Raw genomic sequence first — 12,559 nt, forward strand, 5'->3', positions numbered from 1 at the left:
CATGAACTAAGTAGCTGAAGTGTCCCATTCTGCAACATGATGAGACCTTCACAACAAAAAATAACAGAACCTTTTAAGTAATGACTGCATCCATCTGTTCTCCAGCAAGCTAGGTGCTGCTCATCCAGGGCTCTGAAGCAGAGTCTTAAACTTGCATTGTAGAATCTCAGTGGATTTATATAGTGTGTAAATCTTGGCTATCTCCTCCATGTGGGTTGCCTTTGATTCACAGCCATTCTTTGACCTCAGGAGCTGCCCTGGTATGATGTGAACCAGCTTCAGACCTTTTACAGGGGAAGTAGTGGCTTTATCCATCATGTGACATAAACAGATGGGTGGGTTGGGAAGGGCTCTAAACAAGCAGAAACCATCTCCTAAACATGAATAGTCGCAGAGGCAAATAAATCCTTTTAAGGCAAGACTTGAATAAACTAAGCCATTTTGCTCCTGCTCTAGCCATTCCACGGGGAGAAGAAACAGAGTCTGCAGCCAGCCTCCCCTTGATCCTTGCCCTTTTTTGAAACGCTTTTGCCAGCTGGCTGCCAAAAATAGCTTCCATTCCACACCATATTTGTGCAAGAGACCAGAAGTGACTTGGAAGCCGTTCAGGCCTCCTGTCTTGCTGCTGAAACATACAATGCCTTCTCCCTGTAGCCACTCAGTGGCAATGCATATCACACAGATGAATTGGGAATGCCTTCTGCACATCTTCTCCTTTCTGGATAAAAAGAGCAGGAAGAATTTAGCCCAGACTTGTGTTAAGTTGTTCAGGGTCTTTCAGGATCCCTCGTTGTGGCCTCTGCTGCATTTTCATTCTCCTGCAGAACTGACCAAGAGCAACTTTGTTCTGGGACCAGCCTTACGCTACCTCTCCATCTGCTGGCATTCCAGCCAAGTCAAAGTGTGCAACGTTGAGAACTGGATGAAGAGCACCTTGCAGCAGAACATCTGCAAGACCCACGAGCACATAGTCAATAACTTTTTACACCAGGTTTGCAACAGGTAAGTTCTTGGGCTGTGAAATACTTCATAAAACGGGGGTGGCTTATGTGATAGATGGGAGTTGCATAGGCTGCAGTTGTACGACCTGATTCCTCTTAGATTTTCTGTGGTTTTGCATCAGAATCACTAGTTTTGTTTACATGCATTTCTTGAGCACTCTTCAATCATTGTAACAGGCAGTACAACCCAATATTTCTAGCAGGGTTCTTCCTATTCTTATCCCTTGTTTCCTCCCCCTGGGACCATTCCAACATCTTTTTAAGGTGAAAAAATCAAATAAAGCATAGCAGCCTTCTATGCTTTGGAATTTCCAGAATGTGCTTTACCTTGCCCAGCTATTCCAAGCAGTTTTCAAATGGATGTTATTGCCCTCCAGCTAAAGCAGACTAATTTTGGGCCCCTCTTTCATTTCACTGTAGGAAGATTAACTATTGATATCCTAAGACAAGGTACAAATAACTCCACAGCTGCAAAAATGTCACTCCTTCAAAGTGTGGGGAAAATACAAAAACCCGCTGGAAAGGAAAACACCTCTATGGCTTTCACCCATAGAAGCAATCTCCTTGAAAAAACAAAATATGGACAGAGACTGGGCAACATAAAGAGAGTTTTTGAACTTTACGGAGCAAGAGGCAAAGCTTAAGAAATATGAGGACATTACAGAAGCAGTGAGGGACTGGTTACAATTGAATGAAATGTTTTTTTAAAAAAAAGGTTTTATGAATCAAAGCTCACAATTTGAAAGGGAGCTTATAGAGAACACATAAAAATTGATTTCTAGAATGTATGAGTTGTTATTAGAGTGGGAAACAAAATATGTGCTGGTAAAACCAGCAATGTTACATAAGGCAAGGGATATAGGATATAATATTGAATTGAGTGCACGCGATAAACTATGGAACTAAAATTTATTGCATGTTATACATTAAAAGAGAATTAAATGGGGAAACCCAGCCAGATGGTGGGGTATAAATAATATCATAACAATAACAATAAAATATAAAAATAAAAAATGAAAATGATATATAGGTGGTATCTAACACCTAGTAAGTTGCCAAAGATGTATAAGTCAGAGCTAGAGACTGCTGGAAGTGTAAGGAAAATGGAGGTACCTTCTACCATATGTGGTGGACATGTAAAAGTAGTGAAAGGCTTCTGAGAGATGATTTATAATGAAATGAATTTTTTGGGTGAAAAAGTCTTCTTAAAAAATACCAGAAGCTGTTATTTTAGGAATAATTGGTTCAGATATACCCAGTGATCTGAATGGGGTATGCCAAAAAATGAAATGGCACAATACCAACAAAGGAGGAATGACAGATGAAATTAATGGAGTATGCTGAGATGGCTAGTCTAACAGATATAATAAGAGCAAAAAGAAAGTGTCTTTAAAGATGATTAGAAAAAAATTGTTTGAAAAATTATTGTAAGCAACTTAAAAATGTTAGGATCAGAATAAATTTAGCAGTAAAATTATAAATGGAGAAAAAAACTGGAAGAGAAAGAATAAGGGGTAATTAATATATGCAGCAGTAAAGGAGAAATTGAAATGAACCATGGAAGGGGAGGAAGGGAAGTTGATGTTTAATGTAGGGTTCGCTTTTGTTTGATTTAGGCTTCAGATTTGTAAAATTGAAAATGATATAGATGATACACATTCTCGCAGTAGTTATTACATACAAGAGTACAGTTTGGTATTTCCTAGGTATCTGTTCTCCTATATGTTTGTAAGAAGGCTTCTAATCTCTTGAAATGTGAACTTAAAATAGTTTTTTGAGTTCATTATATGCCATCTCCCTTTTTGGGGGGACGTATTTACAATTCCACCACATATAAATTAGCATATCTTCTATTTCTGGAGACTTCCAACACAAGTTGGATCTTTTCTTGTACATTCTAGCGATTTTACTGGAAGTCAGAAACCATCTGTAGGTCATTTTTTGGATATTCTCTTTAATTGTGTAACATGCCCAAAAATTATTGTCTTCCAGTTTTTCCGATGCATAGCTTGATACTATGTCCAGTATCTGATGCCCAGTGTATCATTGCTGCCTTTACTAACTCATCTTTTGTTTCCTATTCTAATAGGATTTGGTATATTTTTGATAAGCTTTTTGTTGCTTCCTAAAAGTGTTTTTTCAAACTCTGACCCGCCTTCCAAAAACCCTCTCTCTCTCTCCCCCCTATATATCTTGAGAATACTGAAACTAGTGTGTAACTACTCCTGTTAGTAGTTCTCAATTTTTGAGACTGGTAATGTCCCCCATTTTTTCTCCAGATTGATCTTTTATCGCTACTGCCTGTATTGGGGATACCCAGCATGGGATCTTTCTTTCTAACAGGTCGCTGTATCTACTCCAGACATTGTGTAGATTTCCTAATCATATGGTTGAAGAAGCCCTTATGTACTATGTTGTTGTTGTCCGACTCTTCGTGACCCCATGGACCAGAGCACACCAGGCACTCCTGTCTTCCACTGCCTCCCGCAGTTTGGTCAGACTCATTTTGGTAGCTTCGAGAACACTGTCCAACCATCTCATCCTCTGTCGTCCCCTTCTCCTTGTGCCCAGCATCAGGGTCTTTTCCAGGGAGTCTTCTCTTCTCATGAGGTGGCCATGAATATTTGTCTTGTACAATTAACTGTGCCAACCAAACCTCAAGTCATATCCTTCTAAATCCAGAGTCCTCACATCTTTAAATTCCACCCACTCCTTCATTCATACCAGGCATGCTGCCTCATATTTTTAAATCTGGGAGGGGGAATCTCCCTCTACTCTTCTCATGTATCAAAATTTTGTACTTGCTCCAGTTATAGAATACAGCTCATGAAGCCAGAGACTGTAGCACACAGTTTCTGATGTGTATAGCCTGACTCTAAATGTTGCTCTCTGTTCTTCAGTAAAATTTCAATAGCCTGAGCTTGTGGGGTAGGGTGTTCTACACAGCCAATCTGAGGTCTATCAAGCAATTCCCCCAAGTCCTGGAGCAGCTGAAAGACTAACAAATATTAAGGCATAAGATGCCCTTACATTAACAGGGTCCATTCACACAAAGTGGTGTTGAACAGCAGAAAAGCTTGTTCACACAGTAGCCAATCTGTGTATGTACCCTCCTCTTAGGTTGCTGAATGGTGAAGTCTTCCGAAGACTGCAAGGCAGAGAAGTGTCCTCCATGCACTTGTGATGACTTTATTCTGCCTCTAGCTACCAGTTATCAGGAAACATCAGGAGGGCTTCTGCTCTCATGCTGGGCACAATGCAAGCAGGGAATTCTGTAAGAGGATAGGTCTCTGGTCTGATCCAGCAGGTTCACCTTTGTACGACTTTCCCCTCACTTAAGTTGGAATAACCATCCTAGTATGTTTAACTAGCTTATATTTGATGCTTTCTAAATAATTTGAGGTTAGCTAGATTATAATATTGGGAGATGCTCCAGAGGGATATTCTCTATTTGTCTGATGCTGCAAACACAGCAGTTTTGTGGAACCTAATGGATTAAAATTTATTCTTCCATAAGCTTTCTGGAGCAGAGCAGGGAAAGGGAATTCACTCTATTATTTACACTCTAGCTGTAAATAATACTAATACTAATACTAATACTAATACTAAATAATCATTACCAAACTGAAGCTCCCAAATTAGCCACCCTGGAATTGGAAAGTCCACTTGATTAGATGTTTGAAGCATTATCCTAAGTTACATCTATATACATAATGGTTTGGAGAGGGTTTTCTACATTAGAGGGAAATTAATGGCCATTGTTAATGCAATTTATTACTGTAGTCTATGGGCTGTGTTTGCTCCTAGAGAACATGGTCAGTATAAAGTCTCATTTGAAATAGTGCTGTTTTCACAAACATATTTTTTAAAAGGCCCTGGAAGGTGGGTGGGTGCATAGCCACTTTACCCAGTAAATGATTTTAAGTACGGTACTACCTAGTTTGGATCTTCTGCTTCATATAGATATGGGCCAGAGTTTGAATTGGCTTCAGTGGAGTGAGGGATAGAGGGTCTTTAGCACTGTGTGGCTTACGTTTTACTTTGCTAACCTTTAGCACTCATTCTTTCAGATGCCCAAACTTGCTGTCTTTGGTGCTGTCTGGATGTGGCCATGTCACAGACGATTGTATCACACTGCTTCTGATGAGCTGCTCCTGTCTGAGCACTCTCCAACTTGAAAACTGCGTCCAGATAACTGACCGGACTTTAGAAGCTGTAATCCTCTATGCTACATCTTTAGAAATTTTACATGTGGACTTCTGCAGGAATATAACTGAGGCTGGTTTGCAGCAAGTCCGTAAAAACCGTCCACTGCTATCTCTAAAAGCAGAGAGAAGTGCAGACATGATCCCAGACAAAAAGCCAGGCAGCAACTTGCTTGCAGAAAGAGCGTTCAAGAAGCTGCTGTGGCACTAAGCCAAGAGAGGTGGTGCCGGGCTGTGTGTTCTTTCTGTTGTGATATGGTGACCATGTACATACAAAACGAGGGCAAAGTGACCTGTCTGTTCTCCTGCACAAACTCACTAAATTGTGAAAATGGCAAAGCCCTGGAGTTAGGTACTCGGCACTGGCAATCTCACACCTGACTGAAAAGTTTGCAGAGCCAGAGGAATTTGTGAAGGGCGTGGGGACTAGTTCCTGATGGTTTGGGAACATTAAATGTTCAATTTCAAGTGCATTTGCTTTTGTGCTTTGTTTTTTTTTTATAGGTTACTTAGTAAGATCCAGAAAGAACCTGCTCTTGATGTTGTTAGAATGCATTTTTTCCTCCCATTTGGGCAGTGGTGGTGAACATCTGGGTCCTTCCAGCTGTTTGACACCAAGCTCTTCTCTGACCATTACTAGGGCTGGTGTGAGTTGGGTCACAGCTGCTTTATTTACTGGGATCTCAAAAATACCTCAAAAACTGACACAGGAAATTGCTACCTTACAATGGCTTAAACTATACCATGTATTTTAGTGTAAATTATGTAAATCTATTAACTGCAATTCTTCACTTCTATTTACTTTTATACTACCTTTCTTTGAAAAACCTCTCAGATTACTACTCCTCTGGGACTGTAACAAAAAGTAGCATTACTTCCACAGCTGCACAATTAAGACTAAATGTTGAGCCATAGACAAAAGTGAGTGAACAAAGCACATGTCCTTTTTTGATGTTTCAGCTCTCATTGGAAGTACTGTAGTTTCATGTGCCAGATTACAGAAGCCTCCATCCCGGTTTCAGCTGTCCAACCTCATTTAAGGAACTTAATATATTGTGGAATATTAGTTTTTAAAGACTTCTTATGACAAATTGGAGACCCAAATGGCAAGCCACAGTTCTGGGTCAGCACCATGTCAAATATTGACAAAACCACAATTCAGTTCTTGAATTTGCTTTATTTTCTCTGCATAAGGAACCCTGGACAGGCATTTCAAATTAAAACAAAAATAAATATATGAATATTCATGTAAAACTGTCATTTCTAATGAACAATTATACACAATGTACAACTCTTCATGTTCACTGGGAGGGTTTACAAAATGTACCATTCCCAACAAAAATGCACCAGAAAGGCTCCATGCAAACTTATCAAAAGTGAACAAAAATATGGGAGGAGGGGGAGAAAACCCTTACTGATCTCACTTTTTGCATTTTTTTTTGTTTACAGTCACAAAAAATAAACACATCTAAGTTTTGTTACATTTAGAGTAACTAAAAAGGTGGCAGCTGTTTATGTTCCTAAAACATCTATTGTTACCATAAAATGGTGTCAACATTGAACTCTGACATGGGCGAAAAAGGCAGATGATTTTTGTCCACAGAGTTAATAATCTGTGTCTGAGCCCTCAGCGTTGTCCACATTTCGGGACAGCATGTAATTGTCCATATCTATAGACCTGCAATTGTTGATTGCATAGCGCAAACGCTCGGCCATGATTAGCTGACTGGAATAGGGTGGGAGCCTCAGTTGAAAGAAACAAGTCTGTGAGGTAGGCAAGCTGTCGTAAGGCTGTGGAGAGAAAGGCAGAAGACTGTTAAGCAGAAAAGGAAGTCACACACTTTAGGGGTGGGCTGGGTCTGTTCACACACTTGTAGGCTTTTTTTAAAAATAGAACCCTCTTAAGAGTCAGAAAGGCCCAGCCAGGCAGGCTCCTTGAGGAGTCCTCTTTGCTCCAAGGTCCCTCTTTCCCAATTTTAACTAGTGGCAAGGTGAGAGGAAATAGCAGATAATACTGTGTTTCCAGTTCTGTGCAATGAAGACTACCATACTTGGATCCTCCACTGCTGACAGAAACTTTGGGGACCCAATATTTTTATTCTTCCTGGTGTTAATGGTATTGTTATTGTTGTTAATATTGATATTGAAGGGGGAAAATACCGTCCCTTGAACAATCCCAAAGTTTGGGATTCTTCTGCTGAAGATTCATCTGAATCCAGTGTTCCCTTCTAAAAACCATCCTTCTCAGAGTTTGCATTGGCAATGCAGGGACAGCTCAGGCAGGTATCTGCCTCACATCCTTTCCTCCCAACTCCCTCACTTTGCAATACATACTGGAGGACGGAAGCTGGCAGAGGAGTGTGTTGGGACCAAGATACTACGAGCCAGCCTGAAACTCATAGTGGGGGGAGGATGTTGAGTGTGGGATTTCCCAACTGGCAACTGATTTGTACTACCTCTGCAATACACCCTAAGAGAGATACCTACAGCCCAGCTTCTACAGATCACTTTCTATTTTATGGAGAGATCAATATCCATCCTATACAGGATAGAAGAGAAGGGTGTTTTTTAAAAAACAAACCTAGCTGTCATTGTGATAGGATGACTCCCCCCCACCCCACATTCTCCTGTAGATCCCCATCAGAGGCCTTTCACCAACACCACACATCTCACCTCCCCAGCAGTTCCACAAACACAACACAGGAGGGAAAGATCCCAATGGAACCAATAGGGGCACTGTCACTTTAAAAAAAGCACTCCAAGTCCAACCTTCCTTGTGGGCTGGTGTTTGCTGCCCCATTCCTTGGCTGGGCAACTTTATTAATCCTTTGAACAGCTAAGTTTGACACGTTGCTGCATCTAGTTGTGCTTCACCACAACTGGTTTTTCCCAAGGGAGCCTTGTTTCAAGCAAGATTTGAATGCCTTCATCTGCAGCATGGAGGAGGAAACCTGTGAGGGCCTCCCAAATGTTGCTGGACTCCAGTTCCCAGCAGCCGCAGTCAGTATGGCCAGTAGCTAGGGATGATGGAGACAGACAACATCCGAAGGACCGCAGGTTCCCTAACCCTAATCTAGAGGAAGTTCTTCATCTACTCCCCTGCACAGGCATTGTCAGTTCAAGATTAGCATTTATATAAACATTCTAAGTCAGTTCAGCCAAATCTGTTAGGCTACCTTCAGTTTTGGGACACAGATGGCGCTGTGGGTTAAACCACAGAGCCTAGAGCTTGCCGATCATGTCGGCGGTTCGAATCCCCACAACGGGGTGAGTTCCCATTGCTCAGTCCCAGCTCCTGCCAACCTAGCAGTTTGAAAGCACTTCAAAGTGCAAGTAAATAAATAGGTACCGCTCCAAGCGGGAAGGTAAACGGCGTTTCCATGTGCTGCTCTGGTTCACCAGAAGCGGCTTAGTCATGCTGGCCACATGACCTGGAAGCTGTATGCCGGCTCCCTCGGCCAATAACGCGAGATGAGCGCCGCAACCCCAGAGTTGGTCACGACTGGACCTAATGGTCAGGGGTCCCTTTACCTTCAGTTTCAGTATTACTTGTTCAAAAGTTTCAGTGTCCAGTGATTACTAGCTTTCTGTTGCCAGACTGAGGCAGGACAGCAATAAAGAGGAAGAAAAGTGGCACCTTACCCGATCGACCTTCATTATTTGGAAACGCTGAGAGATATCCGCTGTGTTAGCTGGCAGACGAGATCTTCCTGACACAAACCTCATGAAAAGGACACGCTCCTCATTCGAAAACTCTTCCAGGGTGTGCCAGAACCACTGTACCAGCTGGTGCTGCTCATCAACTTCCCTGTACCGTACAACCTTCTTCAGAACTTCCACAGAAATTTCTGGCATTCCGCAGACCATCTGCTCCAACTGCTTAGCAGTCAGAAGAGAAAGTAATGGGACTGGAACGATCCACGACATCCCTTCTCGCACTGCAGCCACCTGCAGCCCAGAGATGGAGTTCAGTAGCGGCACACAGATCTCTACTTTGCAACTACACAATCCAAAGTACAGTCAGTGAAAACACTTTTTGGGATGGGTAGCTGGTAGCTCACGTAACTAAAATAAATCTTCAAAAAGGGAATGCTGGCCAGAAATGGTGTGACCTTCTGTGCAACTACTGCAGTGTTGTTAAAAGGTCCCCCCCTTTTTTTGTTGCTGTTCTAGCTTTTGGGATTTTTTGTATTTATTTTAGATCTTTATTTGATTTGTGTGCAAATTGTTCAGTTTGGTTGTCTATTTTTTAATATTTATTTGTTTATGACTTATGTTGTAGCTATGTATTTCAAGTTGTAAGCTGCCTTGAGCATGCCACTTGAGAAAACAGCAACACTAGATATACTGTCAATGATCAAGTGATATTCCAAAAAAGGATATGCACTGAGTTCCGCATGTGTTTGGCAAGAAGCAGGTTTTATGAAGTACTTCCCTAAGAGAGAACTATATTCTTGCAATCATAGACTAAAAACACTGTTGGTTGGCTCAAGTAACATTAATGAAGTAGTATAGTGTGTGGTTGTTGTTAATTTCATATAGTATGCTTTTGAGCAGGCTTCCTCAACCTTGGCCCTCCAGATGTTTTGAGACTACAATTCCCAGCATCCCTGACCATTGGCCCTGCTAGCTAGGGATCATGCGAGTTGTAGGCCAAAAACATCTGGAGGGCTGAGGTTGAGGAAGCCTGATTTTGAGCTTCACAGAGTTCATTGACAGGAAGAACTAGTCTCGGTGTGGAACTTAAGAGCTTGCATACTCCAGCAATACAGATTGGACTAACTCTGAGGTATCTTGCTAAATCTCTTTCTCCACTCTATCATTTAAAAATATGTTTCAAAACTGTATTTTAGATGCATCCATATGACAGCCTATTTGACTATAAACTTTCAGAGGGCAAACCTTTGAAGCCACTAGACTCAAGTGAAGGCAGTCCATACACACTCTTGGATGCAGCAAAGTGACAACACAAAAGTCTTCATAATAGAAAGCAGCCACAAAATGGGAATTTTTAAAATTATAAACAGCTATAGAAATAAATGAAAACCTTATAAATACTTCTGAGATTCTCACCTGACGGTCTATTTCATGGAGTCTGTACTCGATGGCCCTTTCCACGTACTCCTTTCGGTTTGAAAAAGTAAGTGGGATACTGTTCCCACCAGGGATTATGGGAACCATTTTTCCATCAGCACTCTGGCCAACAAATGAATCTAAAGGAATCATCTAATTGGAAAGAAAAACAAGACTTTAACACTGGAGTTGTGGCCGACCTTCCAAAATGTCCATATTTATCATTTCACTACTACGCATGGCCTGGTTTCCACCTTAGCCTGGATTTCAACAATGCATTCTTTTTACTTCTCACTCTACAAGTGCCCCCAAACGAAGTATCCCTTTATATGACTTTCAACTCCAGGGCCATGATCATGTGTGCCTTGCACATTGGTTCTAAGCATGGCAGCATCTAGCATGCTGACTTCAGGAGGTGGAAATAGTGGGACAGAGACTTACTGCTTAACTTACCTCATGGAAATTCTCTTCCGTAATCCCACTGTCTTCAATGTGAAGAATGCTGTTGAGGGTTTGCACATAGAGAAGATCCACCTCCTCCAAGTCCTCCAGAGTGAGTGGGATACAGCACAATTGCTTCCAGACCATGGGAGCCAAATGAAGATCTAAAGGCTTCTTGGTACGAATGGCCACACCCATAAGAATGCCCAGGAACTTGAACTGCATCAGGTGTTCATCTGAGCAGGCAGAAGGGTTGAAGAGGAACCTTGAAAAGATACAAGGCATAGGAGTGATGTCAATACACAGGCTTCACTAGAATGGTTACCCAAAGAGTCAGGATTCGCGGGTTTACCACAGGACTCAAGGGGCTCTGCATCACTTAACTGCAGTTTTGTGCCAAGACATAAATGCAGCACCTGCTTGCCCACCGACTCAAATCCTTGAGACTGTCTGGTGGGGGAATCTTATACATTGCAGTAAAAACTCCAAACACAAACTTGTTCAAATTCTTTTTGAAGCCATTTGTGGCATATACCCTGAAATCTGGCACAAAATAATATGAACAACAATTTTTAACATGGTGAAGTTGACGTCAGTTAATTTTATTTTCAATATTTTTATGCCATTCCATAGGCATAAAGGTCACTGTGTCCTTTGATTCTGTCATGTTGAGCTTATCATGTGACTGCCTCAATACGTGTCCAGATAGCAACTCACACCCTTGCCTTACAAGCCCAGAAATGGAGTAATGATCCAATAATGCATGGCAGGATTCAGAAGGCCAGCTTACACACCTTGAAGCCAACATATTGGAGTTTGGTTTTGCTGTGGAGCAGAAGCATTTTCTCCAATGATCAAGCATGAACATACAAAATTGAGCAACCTTTGGGGGCATTTTACTTCATTATGTTCTATGAATAAGGGTTAGTTTTGTTTAAGACAACCCAGTCTCTTCTGGTTCAGTGGTGGAGTAATTTTCATGCAAACACCTTTTAAAGATTTTAAATGAACTTTTAGCCCAACAGCTTACCTAGCTGCTTTGTATGGCACGGGGTTGATCTACAAGCTGCTGTTCAGAGTCTGGGTCCTCTGACAATGGGCTGCAAATATATCACTAGAGGGTAGCTGCAGATCAAACGCAGGCAATTAAGTTCAGAATCCTGATTGCAATTAGCTGGCTTTCATCCAGTTGCCTACCTTTTACAGTCCAGAGCCAACATCCAACATTTTACTCCCTTTAATACTTAGGTGATTTTACTAAGATCACAGGGACTTGCCTCGCTCATTTCAACAGGGCCTGCCTTGAATTCAGAGACTAGCAGCCTTTAAAGAAGAGAACACCTTGCCACTTACCTATCTCTGTTGTAGCCGACTTCAGCTGTTGCGTTTGGGGAAGGAATTAGGAGGTCTACCACACCAGTTTCAAGTTCCTTATAAATTAAGAAAGAGGGATGGAGAGTGTGAGAGCATTTAAAGCATTATCAAATCTGCCCAAGCATATAAAACTACATGTTTCCATACTAGCTACAAGAAAAAGGGTCTTTGTAGTCCTCACACGCACAAAATTAGTAGTGATTTGATTTAGAGAAACTCAGTCTCAGTGTTTCTAAATTGACTCTTGGAGCAGACTTAATTTTCATTTAAAAAATATTATAAAACTGTAATTCCATGCTAATGTATGGCATGCTGAAACTGTGGAGCAGTAATACGGTAGTAGGTAACTAAGGTCCACAATAGTCTCAGCACAAAGTATTTTGCTGGCTGGGAAAATGCTTGCTGCACCCACAACAAGCCATAATTTACAAGGAGCAAAATCCAACAAGGGAGTTCTCATGGATG

The 12,559-nt window shown here is 41.5% G+C and overlaps 2 protein-coding genes across 15 annotated transcripts in view; one reads left to right on the forward strand and one right to left on the reverse strand.

Annotated features, from left to right (window-relative positions):
- The first annotated feature begins 473 nt into the window (after window positions 1–473).
- FBXL22 (F-box and leucine rich repeat protein 22) lies at window positions 474–5,679 on the forward strand. Its single transcript, XM_035130902.3, has 2 exons — window positions 474–1,002; window positions 5,072–5,679. The coding sequence occupies exons 1-2, from the start codon at window positions 638–640 to the stop codon at window positions 5,415–5,417; spliced, it is 711 nt and encodes a 236-aa protein (XP_034986793.1). The 5' UTR covers window positions 474–637; the 3' UTR covers window positions 5,418–5,679.
- A 684-nt stretch (window positions 5,680–6,363) lies between these two features.
- Window positions 6,364–12,559, reverse strand: part of HERC1 (HECT and RLD domain containing E3 ubiquitin protein ligase family member 1) — a 112,163-nt gene continuing 105,967 nt past the window's right edge. For all 14 annotated transcript variants that reach the window (XM_035130896.3, XM_088656664.1, XM_035130891.3 and 11 more), the window contains exons 74-78: window positions 12,074–12,150; window positions 10,733–10,985; window positions 10,280–10,432; window positions 8,849–9,154; window positions 6,364–6,997 (exon numbers count right to left, since the gene is read on the reverse strand). In XM_035130896.3, the coding sequence (XP_034986787.1) occupies window positions 6,812–6,997; window positions 8,849–9,154; window positions 10,280–10,432; window positions 10,733–10,985; window positions 12,074–12,150 (975 nt within the window). In that variant the 3' untranslated portion in view covers window positions 6,364–6,811. The remainder of the gene's footprint in view (window positions 6,998–8,848; window positions 9,155–10,279; window positions 10,433–10,732; window positions 10,986–12,073; window positions 12,151–12,559) is intronic.

This window comes from Zootoca vivipara, chromosome 13 (assembly GCF_965207765.1).
Source record: "Zootoca vivipara chromosome 13, rZooViv2.hap1.1, whole genome shotgun sequence".
NCBI classification, from domain to species: domain Eukaryota; kingdom Metazoa; phylum Chordata; class Lepidosauria; order Squamata; family Lacertidae; genus Zootoca; species Zootoca vivipara.